This window comes from Sander vitreus, chromosome 3 (assembly GCF_031162955.1).
Source record: "Sander vitreus isolate 19-12246 chromosome 3, sanVit1, whole genome shotgun sequence".
Lineage (NCBI taxonomy): Eukaryota > Metazoa > Chordata > Actinopteri > Perciformes > Percidae > Sander > Sander vitreus.
In genome coordinates, this window is record NC_135857.1 from 16,711,043 (window position 1) to 16,731,406 (window position 20,364).

General features: G+C 40.8%; 1 protein-coding gene across 1 annotated transcript; it reads left to right on the forward strand.

The window, feature by feature from the left end:
* The first annotated feature begins 481 nt into the window (after positions 1-481).
* cpda (carboxypeptidase D, a) lies at positions 482-18,975 on the forward strand. The gene is made up of 21 exons (XM_078246287.1): positions 482-1,269; positions 2,752-2,999; positions 7,758-7,900; positions 8,070-8,239; positions 8,794-9,212; positions 9,333-9,524; positions 10,268-10,435; positions 10,794-10,903; positions 11,111-11,213; positions 11,594-11,736; positions 11,832-12,001; positions 12,097-12,399; positions 12,577-12,772; positions 12,968-13,103; positions 13,284-13,430; positions 13,749-13,847; positions 13,942-14,006; positions 14,273-14,404; positions 14,715-14,900; positions 16,977-17,079; positions 17,512-18,975. Exons 1-21 carry the CDS (start codon positions 623-625, stop codon positions 17,736-17,738), a joined length of 4,107 nt encoding a protein of 1,368 aa, XP_078102413.1. The 5' UTR covers positions 482-622; the 3' UTR covers positions 17,739-18,975.
* Positions 18,976-20,364: the final 1,389 nt, after the last annotated feature.

Here is a 20,364-nt window from a genome sequence, read left to right on the forward strand (position 1 = left end):
TTGTACCTCACGTTATGCCTCCGTAGTAGACATTGTTGTAAAAATAGGCTTGGCAAAAACGATTGTGTCATAACCACGCGACTTACTGTCGCATAGTAGAGGAATTACCGTATAGTACAGGAGAAGCTCGCAGGCAGTTTCGACTTATATTAGCTGTTTAAGTTTAATTACTAATGTTAACTAGCATTTTAGTTATCAATAATTAGCCTGTGTCCATTGGGAATTGGGAATGATTGAGATTTCTCTTGGCACAGCTACCAGAAGACTTACAACTTTCAGACAGGTTGCTCACGTCACATTTACGTCATCTCTCTCAGTTGGAGGCTGAAAAGTGCTTCTAATATGCTTCACTGGTCTCCGTCATGGATGTAAAAGAGAACCAGAGCAACGGGATCTGTTGGTCCATTCTTATATACTATGAAAAAAAGTCGATCTCTGCCGGTCCACCTTAATGTGACGTCACCATGGAGCCCCGCCCCTGTGTGATGAGCGGAAGTAGATGGAAACAGGCAGGCCAGCTCTGACAGCAAAAATACGCCTGTCGCTTGGGAGCCAAACTCTCCGTACCGTTTGTTCCTTAATTTGAAAGTGCGAATGGTTTAGAAGTAGAAGATACATCAACATGTTGCAGATTTGGGAGTATCTCTCGAAGACGCCGAAACTCCGGGTTTCACTTTTCGCCGTTCTTCTCTTTCTTGTTGTCTCCCTTGGTGACGCCAGGCTGCGCACACGAAGCGTCAGCACCTCGCAGGAGGAAACGGTAGAAACGTACAACAAATACTACAATTATGTTGACCTGACCGGGCGTTTAAAGTCTTTAGCTGAGAAATACCCTCACGTAGCTAACCTGTCGAGCATAGGTCAGTCTGTTGAGGGCAGAGAGCTCTGGGTGATGCGGATCACCAAGGACCCCAACAGTGACACACCAGGGAAACCCAAATTTAAATACGTCGGGAACATGCACGGCGACGAAACTGTGTCCAGGCAGGTGTTGGTGTACCTTGTTGAGTATCTACTGACTAAATATGGGGAGGAATCGCGTATTACTGAGCTGGTGAACACCACGGATATTTACATAATGCCCAGCATGAACCCTGACGGCTTTGAGAAGTCCAGAGAGGGCGACTGCAGTGGCGACAACGGGGGTCGAAATAATGCCAAAAATATGGACCTCAACAGAAGCTTTCCTGACCAGTACGATGAGACGCGTGTCAATCCAGCTGATATCCCCGAGGTCATGGCTATGATCAGATGGATCCAGGAGAAAAAGTGAGTCCCCCCCCCCTCTATGAAACACACTAACACTGCACACGTAACACACAGTGTCCATTTTTATTAGGTATTGTTGCCCAGAGCACAGGTTGGAATGATTTAAGTAAAGTTCATTGATCTCAAACACTTTTTTTGGTAAATGTGTATCTCACAGTGGAGGATTTGGAGAGTGACAAACATTCCTGTCAATGAGCAACTCTGTTCTTTGTCTCTTTTATTAAGACCTACTGGGGTAGCAGGTGTGACTCACACAATAACGTCAAGAACTACCTAACCGAGACACCATAATGGCATGGTGTGTAAGACTGAGGTGCACTTAGTTGAGCTAAACAAACAGCAGAAAATCAATGTGCAACTCTTTTCATAATCAAATATTTGTTTTGTTTTAAAAAAAAAAACACTTTTCAAGCAAAACTGCGAAACATTCAGTGGTTCCAGCTTCTTGAATGTAATATATTTGCTTGTTTCCCTGTCTTATTTGATGGTATACTGAGTATCTGTGGGCTCTACACTGCTGGTCGGTCAAAACAAGCAATTTGAAGACATTATTCTGGGCTTCAGGAAAATGTGGTGGACATTTTTCATAATTTTTGTACATTTTATAGATAAAGCTATTAATCAAAAACAAAGTTAAGGGGGCGTCCTGGTTGCTGAATATTTGGGTCACATACCATATAACACAATGTCCATGGTTTGGTCGAGTACCTTATTTTACATGTTGAACCCCTTTTCTCTTTTCCCTTGCTTCCTGTCTGGCTATCCTGTCTGGCTATATAAAAGCTATTCAATAAAGCAAAGATCTACCCCCCTATGAGGTCTTCATAGTTAGTTACTGCAGGGGGGCCACCAAATTATTGTTTGAACATTTTTCTGATTTTTTTTTTTTTTTTTTTTTTTAAATTGAAATGTCTGAAAATATACATTAATATAAATTCAACATATTATTTGCAAAGATAAATCAGCCTATTTGTGAAAAAAATTACCCAACTTTGATGATAGGCTTACTGGCCTATAAGTAAGCTACCCACTAAGGTAGCCATACACAGATACAGTTAAGCTTAAAGATTCACTGTGCCACATGTATGTTTAACATTAAAACTTGATATATAAATATATGAATATGTCAACAATTATTTTAAAAGCTTAATGGGTAAAAGGTGTAACTCAAAATAAAGTCAGCAAGAGCTGCTGTCCTGGGACACCATAATGACGGGTGTGGAATACTAGACTTAAACCCTGCATGTTCACGAATACTCATCCAGTTAAAATGGCCCTGCCGGCTCCAGGGCTGCTATGCAGCTTCACGCAGCAGAATTCTGTCCTTATAACTTTTTATGGATAGGATCCCATTTTTTAAAATACTTTATCTTAGTTGAATTCTTGCATGCTGATACATTCAACGAGTCATTGTTCTCTGTCCATACTGACCCTAAAGAGATCCCTTAAGCAAACCTCTAAAATGTGCCATTTTCTTACCAGATTCGTGCTGTCAGGGAACCTGCATGGCGGCAGTGTGGTTGCCAGTTACCCTTTTGATGACTCGGCCTCCCACAAGCGGCAGGGCCACTACAGCCAGTCAGAGGACGACAGCCTGTTTCGCTACTTAGCCCTGGTGTTTTCCCAGAACCACCCTGTGATGAAGACTGGTGAGCCCAACTGTCCTGAAGCCCCGGAAGAAATCTTTAAAGATGGCATCACCAATGGCGCGCAGTGGTATGACGTGCCTGGTAAGATGATCTTTTTTTTTTTAATGCCTAGTTTAGTGATTGATGACTAATACCTGTAGTTGAATCTTGCGAGGGACCACAGATGATCAGAAAACTGTGGCCAGTATTTTGTTGTTGTTGACCATCCTGTAAGTGTCCTATGAACTTCAATGTACCTTCTCACCTTTTGTTATACAGAATAGCTAAAATATGTAACACTTGGAAGTGAGACACCTAGGCTGTGTGTTACCATTGAGATGGCCAAGTGGGATTGGCGTATCGTTTCTTTGACTGAAGACCTATTGTTGTGTAAGAGGATGTTTGTACCACACATACATTCCAGGATAGGAGAAAAAACACTGGATTGTTTGCATTTCTTTAAACCAATCACAATTGTCTTGGGCAGCGCTAACCTCCAGACACAGTGAGATTAGCAAAATAGTCTCAGGAAGGAACTTGTTTTGGTGGAACATTTTTGTTGGTTTTCAGTGTACAGTATGTGGATTTGTACAAATTGTGTGCACAAACTACCACCTGTTTAAGGAGACCAAGACTCAGGACCAAATTATTATAATTTCCCATACACTTGGTGTAATAGAGCTTAAGCCATTGTCGTGACAAGGTTTTCTCCCACTGAAGATCACATTTCAGAGAGCAACTTGAACTACTTTCTTTCCAAAGCTGCTTAGAAGCAGTGTCCGGTAGCTTTATTTCCTCATTTAATAAGCATAGTTAAAATGCAACATGACGCTAAGTTCATTGTTACTGTGAGAGTACTGTTTCACATCATATAGCTGCATTGTGTAACTTGTTATAGACAGTTTAAAGGCTTTGTGAATAAAGCTAAATAGAAGAGAATTGACTGATTCTTCATCCACAACATTGGTAATTGGTATAACCCAAACATAATTTCAGTCTCATACTTCAGCATTGACGCTACATTGTGGCCTGGTTTTGGGTTTGCCAGGTGTCAAAACGCTGACAAAATGTAAGCACTTAAGCTCAGAGTGCTCTACTGAGCATGGTTTACCATGACAGCAAAGACCGGGCTATGTGTCTGGCCTATGGACTGTTAGATTGAATGTTCTTCTGACTCATATTATATAGGCTTTGTGTATCCCCGTCCTCGTTTAAGTGTCTTTAATAGCTTAAGTAAATGCAGACTATGCTGTTTCCCCACCTTCTACAGTTAATTTGGGTTCAGAAAAAACTTCTTCTCTGTATCACTTAGGCAGAAATTTGATCAGCATACTCTCTACCTCTGCGGGTGGTGATTAAAATGTCTGTAGCTTCATGTTACCTTACTGCTTTACCTGTTGAGATGTGCTTTGTTGCAGTCAGTTTTAGGTTAGGATAGTGTGTCTTCCAATTGGTGATTTCCCATTGGTTAGTTAGCGTTTGCCTTGGTCAGATTAATTGACTTGATTAGCTCTCCAGAACTAGCACCTCCTTTGCTCCCATGTTATTCCTTACCTTACATCTCTTTCAAGTGTGTTAGATGTTTAGTGTGCACATTTCCTGATTTCATTTAGTGGAGCCAGCTTCTCCCTGTGCAGGGGCCATTTTTTGCTCCCAAATTACAATCATTCAAATTCAGTTCAAAACTTGATTTGATCCATCAGGACAATATTTTAAGTCAGTTTAAGAGTCCCCGATTTTTAACCATATAATATGAGTGTAATTCTAAGTTTGTGGTGTTATGAAGTGGCAGTCTTGTGATGATTGTTTGGAAGAAATCTACAGGCTGTAAGCACATGTCTGAAATGTGTAGTTAAACTGACACCTAATTTCAGGATTTAAAAGAACTCGTATTTGTTCTGTTGCAATCACTTTAAAGCTTTAGTGCGTAACTTTATGATATTAATGAACGTCCGTTACATTCAAGCCATTGCCAAATGAGTTTGCTACAAAGCTATTAAGACTATCAGCTTCACAAAACGATCTCTGTATTTCTCAACATGGATATGTTTAGACGATTGTTGTCGTCCGTGACTTCTGAAGAGTCCATCATGTTTTTTTTAATCCTCTGTGTCCTCCTTGGCTATTAGCAACTGCGTGGTGGAGGGGTGGGGGCGCGTGCGGGACTACGGAAGGCTGTATTATGTGGATGCAACAACAGTGGTGTTGCCATTACTTAGAATTCCTCATGGGTGCGAGAGAAACTACGCACAATATATAGCTTTAAGCTTGATATTATATCATGACATGTCACGCTGTCCGTTTACCACCAGGAACTGGAGCTGTATATCATTAACAAAGGCTTTTGCACACACTTTTAAACTACAGCAAAAGTTTGCTGGTACTTATCCGTGTAAACATTGGGTTTAATTGTCATCATACATAAAAAAAAAAAGCACAGTGATGACTGAATGGCGGTTTTAGCGGAAGATTACCTCTTTTGTTGTCGCTGTTTCTCAAATAAAACAGCCAGTATTATTCAGGTAGGTTCAGGCTGTAATAGAAGCCAGCTATTAAAGCTCTTAGCAGCAACTATGTTCATATCTCAAGATGTAGATAGACAGCAAAACTGTAAAACAGTTGAATACACTTGCTTGTATCTGTCTGACATGTCTCAGTGGATGAAATGTCACTGCTAAAACTGGGCTAATGGTAGATGATGGATACGATCAGCACATTGTGTGACATAATGAGTGGCTCAGGCAAAGAGCCAGGACCAGGAGTCAGGGACAGGAGATTTTTTTTTTTTTTTTTTTTGTGTGGCAGTCGGGGCTTGAAATAATCATTCAGCATACCATTATCTTGACTCATAATCTTTTGACACATTCTGGTCTCGGAAGGTGTCCTTTACTTTTGAGCTGTAGTTTGGTTTATGTAACTCTTAGCACATAACTAGGCCACTGTGGTGTTGTTGAAAATGTATATTGTTGGTTGTACGCGTTTCGACTTGTACGGTGTTCACTTTGTTGTGTCATTTGTCATTGATTCATAGTCTAAACTGTTTACAAAATGTTTGTGGGTCATTTGTTCAAAGCTCTAAGCCCAGGTTGTTGTAATCCAGTATGTGTTAAAAGAGTATGTGTCACTGCCTTTAGACATGCAAGAGAACAAGGTCAAGAATATCATTTTACTGTATGGAAATACAGCTCTATAGCAGTGATAATATGAAGCTTTAAAAGTGCTTTGGGATGTTTGCTGACAGTTATATGACAGTAATACTTTCTTAAATAGTTTTCCCTCCTGGATTATCATTTTAAATGTTTGACTAAAAATAGTTTATTGCATTGTATCATTAAACATTAAAAGTCATGTGACGTTATAAACATCCCTGTGCCCTACACAGCAAGTTCAGCTATCAGCTCTGACTTTGGCTCCATTGTCTGGCCACTAGTTTCCTGCCAATTCCAGGGTGTGTCACTGGATCCGGTACATAGACAGGATATGTTAGGTTGGGTCACATTGCCATAGTCTGTCTGTGTGTTTGTCATAACTCAGTTAGCATATGGGAGATGTTTAAATGGTACCTGAACAAAGTACTTCAAGTTAACTTAGCACAGGATGCCTAAAGTGACTGGAGAAAAGGGTTGGAGCAGCTGCGTATGGATTTCCACACATTGTCACAGCTAAATGTAGATCTAGCATTATTTATTTATAAGGGGAGAATTTTAAAAGGCTACGTTTGGTTTGGTTGACATAGCACCCTGCTGTCTCTGCTGCTACCACAGGGGGTAAAACCTCTAATGAATTACCCTGACACACCTCTACACACCACCACATTCAAAATAAGCTCACAGGGCATGGTCCCCTATTGTCCTGTGTAAATGTTTATACCCACCAGTTCAGTACTGGGTTACCCCGTTGTGTTCAGTATGGATTACTCGGGACCAATGCGAAACACCGAGAAACACATTGAAATGTGTCGAATGAGCCATTAATCATTTTGAAGTTGCTCTCGCCAAGTTTCAGACCGCTAAACAGCTGCTGCTTGACCTGGGATGACTCAGAGGAACTTGTGTTTGTGATGTATATTTTGGTACGCCTGCTCTAGAGCCAAGGCATGTACCACATAACAGCCTGCAGCTTTTCTCTTCAGCTTGTAAGAGATCAACTGTAATTTTCTCTACTGCATTTCCTCTAGTTTTCGTTGTTTAGTAATATGACTTTCAGGAAGATCTCATCATCAGGCAAACGGATTGTTCAAATCTCTGGCAATAGTTGTTCAGTGATAGTGCTGTACAAAAAAAGGAAGTAATAAAATAGGTTGCACAAAGCACTGAATAGAGCACTAAGCATGGCACCCCATATAGTGGAGTATTGCAAAATCTTGGGGTTGTGGCTATTAGGTGTTTAGTGTACCACTTTTGTTAAAGCATTGTAAATACATGTATGTGGACCCCAGGAAAAACATCTTACAAGTCAAAGAATGTGCTTGTTTCTGCTGTGCATCATAGATAGATATTCCTCTTAGCCACTCAGCAGGCAGTCATGGCAACCCTCCAGCCAGGGAGCCTCTGGCTGCCTGCTGTCGCTCCAGTGGGATGGCCAGCAGTCAAACAGTATGTCTTACTGTGGTCTTTCTGTTTGCCTTACTGCAGATGTCATGGCTTGTTGCCACATTAAACACTATCTTTAAACTGGCCCCAGTAGGGTTCAAATTAAGCGAAGCAGAGCATGTCTAAGAATTTACTTTACGATTATATGTTGTACACTTCGGTTTAATTCCTGGATTTAGAAACATCCTTCTCTTTTATATATGTAATTGGAAGTGTTATGCCATTTTCTAGCATGATTTGTTTATTATATGTCTGGCTTGTTATCTAGGAGGGATGCAGGACTTCAACTACCTCTACGGAAACTGTCTGGAAATCACCATGGAGCTGAGCTGCTGCAAATATCCTCTTGCTTCTGAACTCCATAAGGAATGGGATCTGAACAGGGAATCCCTACTAGCCTACATAGAAAAGGTAGGCTTATATCTAAAAAACGGGAGTAATGATACATCAGCATTCATTATACTGTTGCCTTCTGTTTTTGTTTATTTAAATAGACAATGCCACAATCAAACTCAGCCTGATACCTTTGGCGTACTTCTCCAGTTTAGCAAGATGCTCTTACAATACCACTGTCTTCCAGGTCCGTATAGGTGTTCGTGGCTATGTGAAAGACGCCATCAATGGCACTGCCCTCGCCAATGTCAGCATTGTGGTGGCAAGCATTCGCCACAACCTGACCACAGGAAAATATGGGGACTACTACCGCCTTCTACTCCCAGGAACATACAACATCACAGCTGTGGCCCCAGGGTGTGTAATACTATTAAACATCCTTCACATAGCAGGTTTTCAAAAACAGAGGTTATGAGATTTTTTAGTTAATTTACATAATTTGGAAAATTTGTTTTTTATGTTAAAAAAATAAGCTTTGCCCACACCTATTTGTCAGGTTTCAAATTTAATTGCAATGACTAATGACAGCACAGCGAGCGGTGCGTTCATCTCTGCTTGTTGCCTGTTGCTTGTTGCCAGATCACAATGAACTAAGCACAATCTATAATCTTGCTCTTTCAGACTATCAAACAATGAAGCTCAGTCTCCATGTCCTAGACAGCTCTACCCACAAGTGCTTTACTAACGGAATGCATAACATAACTGACTTCCTCTTTAGGGTTACTCTTTGTTACTGAAATGAAGAGAAGTGTGTTTCACAGGTTTATTTGTGAATTACTTCATGGTAGAGAGCTTAAAAGGAAACTGCACTGGATGCATTATTTTCATGTCATCTAATTTTGGCACTTCTTGGTTATTTTAAGGTGAAGTGGAAGAAGTACTTAAGCTTATGTTGTTTTCTCTCTACACAGGTACATAGCAATGGAAGTCCACAGTGTCCAGGTCGTGGAGGGCAAAGCCACAGAACTTAACTTTACCTTGGCGCCTGTGGTCAATGAGGCTGCAGGTGGCATCCCTGTGACTACATACTCCATGCCATCTACCAATGATCCAAACCTATCCACCACCAACAACTCTTCTGACTCCACCCAGACCCGGGTGGTTCCTTCTGAGGACAGCAAGAACAGTCGTCCTTTACTTCCACCTAAACATCAGCCCATCCAACCTCAGGAATTTCGTCACCACAACTACGCAGACATGGAAATGTTCTTGCTCAAGTACAGCAGCGAGTTCCCCTCAATTGTCCATCTTTACAAGATTGGCCGCTCTGTGGAAGACCGTGAGCTCTATGTGATGGTCATCTCAGACAACCCCACTGTCCATGAGCATGGTATGCCTTAGAAGTTGATGATAAAAGGATTTGGGATGCTTTTGTTTACATGTCATGTGGTGTGTGCATTCCAGCAGAAATTTTCACTCTGACCTCCTTGTTTTTTTGTTTCATTGTCAGGTGAGCCAGAGTTTAAGTATATAGCCAACATGCACGGTAATGAAGTAGTGGGCCGAGAGTTATTGCTCAACCTCATCGAGTACCTGTGCCGTAACTATGGTACTGACCCGGAGGTCACTCAGATGGTCAACAATACCCGCATTCACATCATGCCTTCAATGAACCCTGATGGCTATGAGGTAGCAACTGAGGGTAAGGGACACACACGGGACGCGCTAAGAAGTTCTTACACAGGCAACAGTAAAGTAACACTATCTGCACAGTATGGAATCAAGACTTTAGAGATTTTTTTGGGGGCATTTTTAGGCCTTTATTGACAGGACAGCTGAAGAAATGAAAGGGGAGAGAGAGGGGGAATGAGATGCAGCAAAGGGCTGCAGGATGGAGTCGAACCTGGGCCCGCTGCGTCGAGGAGTAAACCTCTTTATATGGGCGCCCGCTCTGCCAACTGAGCTATCTGGGCACGAGACTTTAGCGATTTTAGTATACAGGTCACACAGGTGTTAGATATATTGCTTTGGATACATGAGCAAAGGTGTAACATTACAGACACAAACAGTAATTTGATCACTTGACTAAAATTCCTCAGGTGTATGTTGCCAACCGCTATCAAATTGATGAAACGGGGCTTGCAAAGCTACATTCTAGTGCTGGGGGAAATTTTCTATCTCCTTACATACTCCACGCTTCACCTCATCTGCTGGTTGAAACGGCTTTAGTTGTGCCAGTGTGTCTCTGTGAAAACCTTTTGAGTATGGGAAAGTTTCACAAAGCACTTCCTCTGTTTGCAAAGATCTTTTAGCCGATAGCTGCTGCTCATATGTAACAGGAAGTACAGGGGAAGTGGAGCTGAAGTTGTCTACATCTTTAAGTAGTAACATACTGTGGTTACAGATACATTAGGTGACTAATCACTAGTATTTGTTTTCTCTCAGGTGATATAAAGGGCTACAAAGGGCGCAACAACAGCAACAATTTTGACCTGAACCGCAACTTCCCAGACCAGTTTATTACCATCACAGAGCCCAGACAGCCGGAGACTATAGCTGTGATGAACTGGCTGAAGAGTATTCCCTTCATCCTGTCAGCCAACCTCCATGGAGGTACGGTCTCATTTTGAGCTTTTAGTGCCAAAGAGTGTTGTATTTCAGTATCAATTCATCCATTTGATAGGGATCTCTCATATTTGTAATTTAGAATGTGTATGTTTTGCTTGTTTTATGTATCGTAGAGAGGGTAACAAAACACAGAATTGTATTTTAAAGTTACATCAATAAGCCTAGGTGATTACTGCTATGATTTTATGCTTTGGCTCTAGAGCCACAATTTAAATAGATATTAGGCTAGATTATGAGATGTCAACCAGTTATGCATAATGAAATATACTTTAACCTACAAATGTAGATGTTTTTTTTGTTTTGTTTTTACTGGTTTGTCTTATCTCTGTGTTGTGGAATTTAGGCTCTTTGGTGGTTAACTACCCCTATGATGATGACAAACAAGGGCTATCCCGGTACAGCCAGTCACCTGACGACAAAGTCTTTCAGCAGGTGTCTAGAGCCTACTCACAGGTAACTGGACACTGTTGCTGTTGGATCGGTTTCAGGCTGGGATAAACGTCTGCTTGTGGTTTCATGTTGTAATTGAAATCAAAATCTAGAGTGAGGACAGATAAAAGCCACTGGCTTTTTGTGTAATCTGTGGAGAGACTAGGTTTGAAAACTTGACCACAATAGAAATCATTGTTGTGTTCTCACTTGTATGTGATGTGTGTGCAGGAGAATCCTTTGATGCACAATGGGCACCCTTGTGAGGACCTGTACCAGGATGAATATTTTGAGGATGGCATCACCAATGGTGCCAAATGGTACAATGTTCCTGGTAAGCCTACATCTGTCATTTGTTTTTCCCACAGCCAAATCACACTTTGTGAATTTTTTTGAGTTAACTTACATAATGTGGATAACATTACTTGTTTTAAATTTATTTACAAGTTAAGACAGTTGGTTTATCTGCAAAAGGTTTATTTAGTAAAAATAAAAGATTAAGCTACTGTAATTGTTGTCTTCAGTGTTACTGATTCTTCAATAGTGGAAACAATATTGCAATTACATGGTGGATATTTAAAATAAATCTGCCACATTTTGACTCTGGGTGCCTGTGTGCAGTTGATCATGACATTTAATTAACTGTGTAACCACTGTGTGTGTTTACTTTAAAGTTTGAGATGAAGTTTAAAGGAGAATGTTTGTTTTTTCCAGGTGGCATGCAGGACTGGAACTACTTAAACACCAACTGTTTTGAGGTGACCATTGAGCTGGGCTGTGTGAAGTACCCCATGGCCAAGGACCTGCCACAATACTGGGAACAAAACCGACGAGCCTTGCTTCAGTTTATACACCAGGTAATAAGCTCAAATCTTAACATTCCCCTTAGCTTTCTTTTCACTTTACCCAGTTTAGCATCTACTCATGTTTGTGTGGTTATGTGTCTCTGTAGGTTCACAGTGGAGTAAAAGGCACAGTGTCTGACATGAGGGATGGCACAGGAATTCCCAATGCCACTATTAGTGTGGAGGACATAGACCACAACATCACCACAGCTCATACTGGAGATTACTGGAGACTGCTAGTCCCTGGGACTTACTATATCACTGCTTCCGCCCATGGGTAAGATATGGATTTCAGAAGGAAGAACAAACATAATTTACCATGACGTCTATATACTCCTGTGCTGTTATGTCTTCTTCTTCTCTGTTATCCAGTTATACACCTATGAGGACCTACGTCACAGTCCCAAAGACAGGAGTAGAGGTGCTGGACTTCAGATTGACACGTGTACACTCAGACTCTAATGGCCAGTCTCCCAAGGGCCCCCAACCCACACAGAACCCATCTGAGAAGGAGTTCCAGAGCTTGATCAAGGACCTCTCTCTTGGCCAGGGTTTGGAGCAGTTGGTCAAGAGCACAGCCGCAGAGAACAGCTTCCGCTACAGACACTACAAAGAGCTGTCCGGCTTTATGAGAAGCCTCACACTTAACTTTCCCCAAATTACATCTTTACGCAGGTATTTGAACCAACCAAAGTCATTTCCTTTTTAAGGATACATATATGTTTGAGATCATACCTCTGTTCCTCTCATCCTCTGTTTGCCAAAAGTCAGTGCTGTCCAGATCGGCTCTGTGTTTCATAACTTAACTTACAATACTGCCGTATATTCTGGTTTCTTCTCCTCTGTGTCCAGTTTGGGCCAAAGTGTGGAGGTTCGAACTATTTGGGCTCTGGAAATCTCCAACAAACCAGGAGAAGCTGAACCGTCTGAGCCCAAGATCCGCTTTGTAGCAGGGATCCATGGCAATGCCCCAGTGGGCACAGAGCTGCTGCTGGAGTTTGCTTTTTTCCTGTGTATCAACTATGGCAAGAACCCAGCCATCACCAGGGTGAGTTTTGGGGTGTTTCAGGAAACCTAGTATATTGATAGCCTGGACTGTATTGGCTTTGTTCAGCATTCATTAACTTTAACCTTTTAAAAAGTAGTACATTTTCCTCATAGTAATACACAAAATTCTTTGTTCACTCTCTGAGTATGATTCAGCCAAGTCTGTAATTGTTGATTCTCTGTTTCCCTTTGCCAGCTGATTAATGAGACCCGGATTGTCATCGTGCCTTCCATCAACCCAGATGGACGAGAACAGGCTGTTGAGAAGCAGTGCACCTCCACCCAGGGCTTGACCAATGCTCATGGCAAGGATCTGGACACAGATTTCTTTGGTCAGTTGTATGGATTTGTGTCTGTGTGCATTTTAATTGTGAGAAAGAGACAAAGAAAAATATTGAATCAACTTATTCAAACTTACAATTGTCAAATATTTGTTATGAATGTCACAAATTAATGTCATTGCACATCATACATACACTTGCCATAAAAAGCTAAAATGCCCCCTTTTTTAGGCAATGCGTCGCAGCGTGTGGTGGAGGCCCAACCAGAGACCAGAGCCATGATGGACTTGATTCTAGACAAGGCCTACACTCTGTCTGTGGCCCTCGATGGAGGCTCCCTTGTAGCTACCTACCCTTATGACAAGCCTGTCCAGTCCGGTAACACCATTATGCCGAAAACTGCTTTTTGTTTGAATACTTGATTAGATTATTTATAGTATATTTGCTCATGAAGGTTTTAAATTCAGTTTATCTAGTGTTTGAGTTAAAACCACTTTTAGGGGCAGTGCCCAGGGATGGTGATTTGTGTGTTAGTTTTCCTCACAGCTTGAAGATGGCCTTGACAAGCTTTTAATTTATAGTTATAAACAAACATTATACATCAGCAATTTTGCAAAGAGTAGGACAAATGATGCACCATCCCATCACTGCTTTTGGCTGTGTGGTTTTATGTTCTTTTTTGTTTTATTTTTCCAGTTGAAAATGAGGGCACATTGAAGTACTTGGCAAGTGTTTATGCCAACAACCACCCTAAGATGCACCTCGGGGGCACTGGATGTTCAAATAATGAGCAGAGTATGTAACTTAAGTACTATGAATAATCCCTGTTGTCGTGTTAGTATTGAATCATGAGTCATTAATAACCACATGGAACTTTTCTGTTACCCAGTGGGCAACATCCCAGATGGAGTTATGAGGGCAGCAGAGAGACAAAGTCACATGGGGAGCATGAAGGTAAGTCTCTCCACTCCAGTGTCTGTGACTTCAGTTACTGCAGTTGGCATCCATGCGGCCACTACATAGTATTTTATCAAGATATAAGATCTGAAATGAAAAACACTTCATTTTTCAATGGAGTTGGACTGTTATTGACAGTTTGTTAAACCGTTTTGAGATGCTGAATATTATATATAATTTTAGTTAAGTTAAAGCAAAGCCAGAAATGGGCTTCTGACCCAGTACTGTCTCATGTGTCATCTTGTGTACATGTGTCCTCCCAGGACTTCAGCATGGACTTTGGCCACTGTCCAGAGATCACAGTGTATAGTGGCTGCTGTTTGTTCCCTCCTGCTGAGCAGCTGACCCCACTCTGGGCTGAGAACAAGAAGGCTCTCCTAAGCATGTTGGTGGAGGTATGATGCAAGATTTTATCAGCACAACATGGAGACGTTTAATGGACTTTTTCTTCATTGCTACATATGGATATTTAACAATTTTATGACTTCTGCGCCTTTGTAACTGATTTTAAATGAGATATTTTCAGAGAGTAGTGCAGCAGTGTGGAAACTTTAAATTTGTGAGCACTCTAGCTTTAAACAAGTGTTTTAAAGACATAATATTTAGTTCTCAAATCAAGGATTTAGATTTTTGAGTGAACCGTTTAAGATCATTTTCCCCACTATCATACAGCCCTAATTTGCCCTCCATTTCTACCCCATCCAGGTCCATAAAGGTGTGCGTGGCGTGGTGAGAGACAAGGGTGGAAAGCCTATTGTTGGGGCGATCATTGTACTGAATGGGGGAGTGAGGGTCTTTACTTCAGAGGGCGGCTACTTTCATGCACTGCTGGCTCCTGGCAACCACAACATTGAAGCTGTTGCTGATGGCTACCAACAACAACGTCAAGAGGTACACCACTATAAAATATATTATGCAGCTAGGAATGTACTAGCCTTCAGAAAGATGGCTATGATGGGATAACACTTAACAAGTAAATTGAAGTTATAGTGTCTAATTTATATTTTCAATTATGATTACTTGAAATGCATACACATATTCAAATGTTTTGTACCTCAGATGAAAAAACAAAACAAATCATGCATTGGGCCTTTGAAAACGTTTACATTATTATACATGAACATTTTGAAGATGTGACGTAAGAAGCATTTTACGGGGATGATAATGCTGAGTAAAAGAAGCAGCTTACAATTGTCTGGTTTTGAGTATTGATTTTTATGATGACGTTTTAGAAAGCAGAAATCATCTGTGCCTCGGTGGCAACCACATGTGCTCTGTTGAACAGGTGGAGATCATAAACACATACAGTATGTACAAATAATTTGATATAATAAGCATTTTATGCAGACCAATTAAAAAATGCAGCATCACAGGTTTTGGCCTCAGATTTTAGTACAGTATCTTTTTTAAACTGTTTATAAAGAGGAGCTTTGTCGCAAAGGTCAAACTTTTGACAACTTTTTTTTTTTTTTTCAATAAACATTTGGAATATAAATTCAGCAGCTACATTACATTTCAAGGTAAACGAAAATAGTCTAAGTATCAAGAGACGTACAAAAAAAATGTCACACTTGTAATCATAGAAAGTCAGTGGGAAAATATTACTGTGGTTCCCCGTTACTGTCTATATCTAAGAAAGGTGTTGGGCGGAGCACACAAAATCGCTCAATTATCTTCATCGTTCCATTTGGCTGCTCCAAAATTTGAAGTGTGGGGTAGGCCAGCTCTTTAAACAGATGTTCTTTAATGTTACGGCCCAGCTCCAGACTGTAGGCTGCGAGCTTCCCGCAAGGCCTAAAAAGCAGGGGATCCACCACTGAATGATATGTCTGCTGGTACTCTGGTACTGTGAAGCCGTGGATCATCAGAGGTCCTGGCTGGCTAGTTGACACGCTGCTGGAGGTCCTCTCTTCTGTAGTGAGGGCTCCGTCTCTGTGGGATAGTTTGAGATCTGGAAGAACAGCAGCATTCCTTATATACCTGTCATCCGGGAGTTTCTGGGGGTCGGCTTCACTCTGCTCACACACAAGGTCCAAATCATAATTTGGGGCCAACATGTATTTCCTCTCTTTAATAGTCTCCCCATATTTCTTAGGACATCGAATACTCCGCCTTAGACCATAGGGACGCATTTCATTCCTCTGGAAATGAAAGTGACATTAGTTTCAGTGGATTCAGGTACCTCTGTAGGATCTTGTGTCATGCTGTCAGAAAAATACCAGCAAACCATATTGGCAATGAAAAAAACCCCGAAAGAAATTAGGATCACTTACTCTTTTACAACAACTGTGTGTGTGTTCAGGCCACATTACTGAATCAGGTCTGAAACCACATAGTTTGAAATCCTTGTTTCTTAAGCTTTGGGTCTAGTATCCCTATTTGTTTTGAACTGCACTGAATCGACGAGAGATTTGTCACACTTGCTATGCAGAAATGTCAAGCAAGTTACAAAAGTGAATTCTGAGATTCTTGTAGTTTACCTCTCAGAAGATAGCTGTGTAATTTAGGATTTTTATGAGCCAGCGCTGAAATCCTATTTTCGACATACAAGACAACCTGCACCAGATTATACTAAGCAGTAACACCTGCAAATGAGGCTTGCTAATTAGGTAATTAACACCACTTCTGTGGGGAGCTTTAGCAGACAGCTAAATGCCTTTTACCTCCATTTAGAGAAACTCCCAGCATGGACGAGATGATGTGGTCGAGCTTGATTTGGATTGATTTTCTTTATGTTTTTGCATTTTGAGCGTCGTGTAAAATGAGTTAAGAAGTAAAGTTAGTAAAGCAGTTTATATTCAGAGGGTACCACACCCAAACTAAGAATGGGAAACATTTAATTAGTTTGATTCTGATGTTTTGCATAGAATTCTCCTATTAGGAATGTTGCTGTTATACTGTAATCCCGATCTGACAATGTTTCCGGAAGGCTCATAGGCTTATTGAAGGGATTTTGCTGTGTTACAGGTGGTGGTGTCTTCCTATGAAGCGGCTGTCTCTATCATCATTGAGTTTGACATGGACAACAGCATCTTTGGCCTGCCCAGAGAGTTTGTGGTGGCCAGTGCAGGTAAGCACGTCCATGAGAAGGCCTTTTGTAACCAGTGTTGACTATATGCATTATGTGACCTGTCCACATAAAAGAAAAGAAAATGAATAAATCAAACCACAAACCTATCATTTTGGCTAATGCCGTGTGCTAAAACAATATCACAACCTGTAGTTTCATGTTTAGATTCAATGTTCCTAAAAAACAAACACCTTTTAACAGTTAGCATGCTTTGTAACTCGTGCTAGTAATTTAAAAAGTCTCAAAATTAGTATGTTAGTATTGTGATCTTTGACACAGATGACATGCACTCAATAATTCCCTTTCTGAAATACTGTTGAAGTACACTTTTAACTAAATTAAATTTTTTTTTTTTTTTTTTTATAATGTTCTCCCAGCTAGAAACTGCATAAGTGTACGCTGAGTTGTGTATCTCTCTCTTCCTCCGTGCAGCAGCCTCCATGACAGCATTGGTGGTGACGGCGTGCATCATCTGGTGTGTGTGTGCAGCCAAGTCTAATCGTCAAAAAGATGGCTTCCACCGCCTGCGACAGCACAGAGACGATTATGACGATGAGATCCGGCTGACCTCCATGGGCTCCAAGAAGTCGCTGCTTGCCCACGAGTTTCAGGACGAGAGTGAAAGCGATGAGGAGACACTGTATGCCAACAAAATCTGAGAACCATTGCGCCAATTTGGCTGCTGGCTCAGTATTTTATTTTGATCTCCCCCCCCCCTTTAAATTTAACCCACAAGGAACATGTTGAGCTCTAGAACTCTGTCTCATTATGATGGAGATATGAGTGATAAAGACGTTTTCTTCTGTTATACCAACAAGCTCTAAGGACTCACTCCCAGTCACTCAGTTATTACTGCTACTAAATTATTACTTTAAGAGCATCCTGCTGGTGTCTGGACTGAAGGGCTCGCTCCATCTCTACCTGACTGGATCAGGAGAAAATGACGAAGGTGATACATGAGGGAGGGTTTGGTCCACGGTGGCCCTCATCCGTCCTTTTATAGCAGGTTTTGAGTTCCACAGCTCTTTCTTTTCCGAGCCACGCAAGAGTGCTTTTAGACCACTGCCTGTCCTGCCTTGCTGAGGGGTTCCAGCCGATAAATCAAAATAAACTCTTGTTTAGTGGATGTGTGAAGAACTCTGGATGGAAGTGCTTAATCTTACATAGTCTCCCCACTGATATCATGCATTACTTTCTATACCGCTTTAAGCTAAGAAATCAGAAATGTCTTTTATCCAAGACAGCATTGCCACATTGAAGTGTCTCAGCCTTTGGCAGACTGAATCCAACACTGTGCCTTGTCTTCTGTAAAGTTTACAGTCCAGTCGGGCTGTAGTATGTGACAGGAAGCAGCAACATAGTGAATAGATAGTATTCGATCCATCCTATACTCAGGTGGTAGGGGAAGAGAGAAATCCTAAATAAAGGACTGCTGAATTCCATAGGTGACTCGAGGCTGGCCAGTCTGGTTTCAGTAGTCTTGTATTTTTCCAGTGAGGCAATGTTGTGGCTAGAATCATAAGAGTGAGCTTCTCAAAAGCTTTAAAGCATCAGGGAGAATCTGTTACCAATGAAATGCTTGAATGATACCCTTCCCAGTAAGTGCAGGGTGCTCTAATGTGTATGTCTGCAGGCCACTTGCACTAAATGGAAAGCAAGGATTGTCCCGTATCATTGGCCAAGCAAATAAACACATTTCTAAATATATAATCATAAAAAAAGAATGTATTTGTTTTCCATTTTGTTTTAACTATAGGTTGTAAGTCAATTTCAAACTTGTCTGTACATGGAAAGTTGAGTCTTTTCCCACTATTTTGGATGATATCAATTCTGTTTTCATTTGAATGTGTTAGTGTTTATTCCTCCACTAAACAATACTTTGGAGTGCAAAAGTCATAGGTTTGTCCGTCCATTAATTCTGCGAATCAACGTCAGAGCCACCCGTACCACACGATTTTAAAGGTCCAGTGCAAAGAAAATTCACATTTTCCTAACTTGTAAAACAAAGGGCATAGATCATCATCCATTCGACTGTAAGATGTGGTTGAAAGCTGCAAAAATGAGTTTTGTCACACAACAAATGAGACTTTTGTCACACAACAGTTTAAAGCTACTCTGTACCATAAGTACCATTGTTATGAGAGGTGAGAAGAAGAGGCTACTGACAGATCGCCTTATTGGCATCAAAGTACATTGTAAGCTGGTGCCAAATAATGCAGTAATTTGCAATTTCTTTCATATATTAAAAAAGCTCATTAGTCATTGGGCAACAACATTTGAGTGGGGTTTATGGCAAATCTATAAGCAGGTTGGACGAGTGGAGAGTTATATGAAAACGAAGAAGCGAGACCTCTGTGTTGACAATCCTGTGCTAAATTGTCCAACGTGGCATAGCGTTTAACTTAAAGCATCTTCTAGCGAATCGGGTGAAATGCCAAAAAACAAACTTGTGGTTTTCTTTACATTTGATGCACTGGGTCATTAAAATCAGGTGGCTCTTATTTTGGGAATGCCATGCAACACATTTTTTAAGGGATACACACTTATTCACTAAATAATCTGTTTTGATTTCCAGTTACTTTGAGAAGAGATTCATTTCATCTTTTAACAAATGCAGCTGTCAGTAAATTTAAACCTGATCTGTATAGGGAGACAGTTTTGTATATTTTTCTTTCTTATACTGTTTGTGAATGTGTGTGTATGAATTTTGAAGTCAGTGTTGGTGTGAAGTTTTTATATAAACTAGAATCAGCTGTAAATAATGTTTGCCAATTGTAAATGGGAAAATAAATGCAATTTATGTTAACCATGAATCTACACACACCACATTTAATAAAAAACCTGATCATGACATGCTAAGATGCACAAAAACTCATGAAGCACAATCAAAATAAAACCTCTCACATCTTGCTTTTGTGTAGCATTGTGCTATTTTTAATAACGAACAACAACTCAGTCAAACAAGTTGACAGTTAATTGCAGGGTTAGTGGTGCAATCCCTTGCTCCTCCTTTCTACATCTCAGTGTCCTTGACCTGGGTAATCACATCATCACATTTCTCGTAGTTATTTAAAATAAAATAAAAAATAAAAAACATTTGACAGTAAACGTATATAATATATATTGTGTATCTGCATGTTCAAGAATTTAATAGGATGCTTCTTTAAAGGAAACATAAAATTGTGAAAGCCCCAAATGGCCTCTAGATGGAGCTGTTTTTATTATGTGGCCTGGTACGTGTGTTGCCTGAAAGGCTCAGCTGAGGGCGATAAAAACCTACGGAAC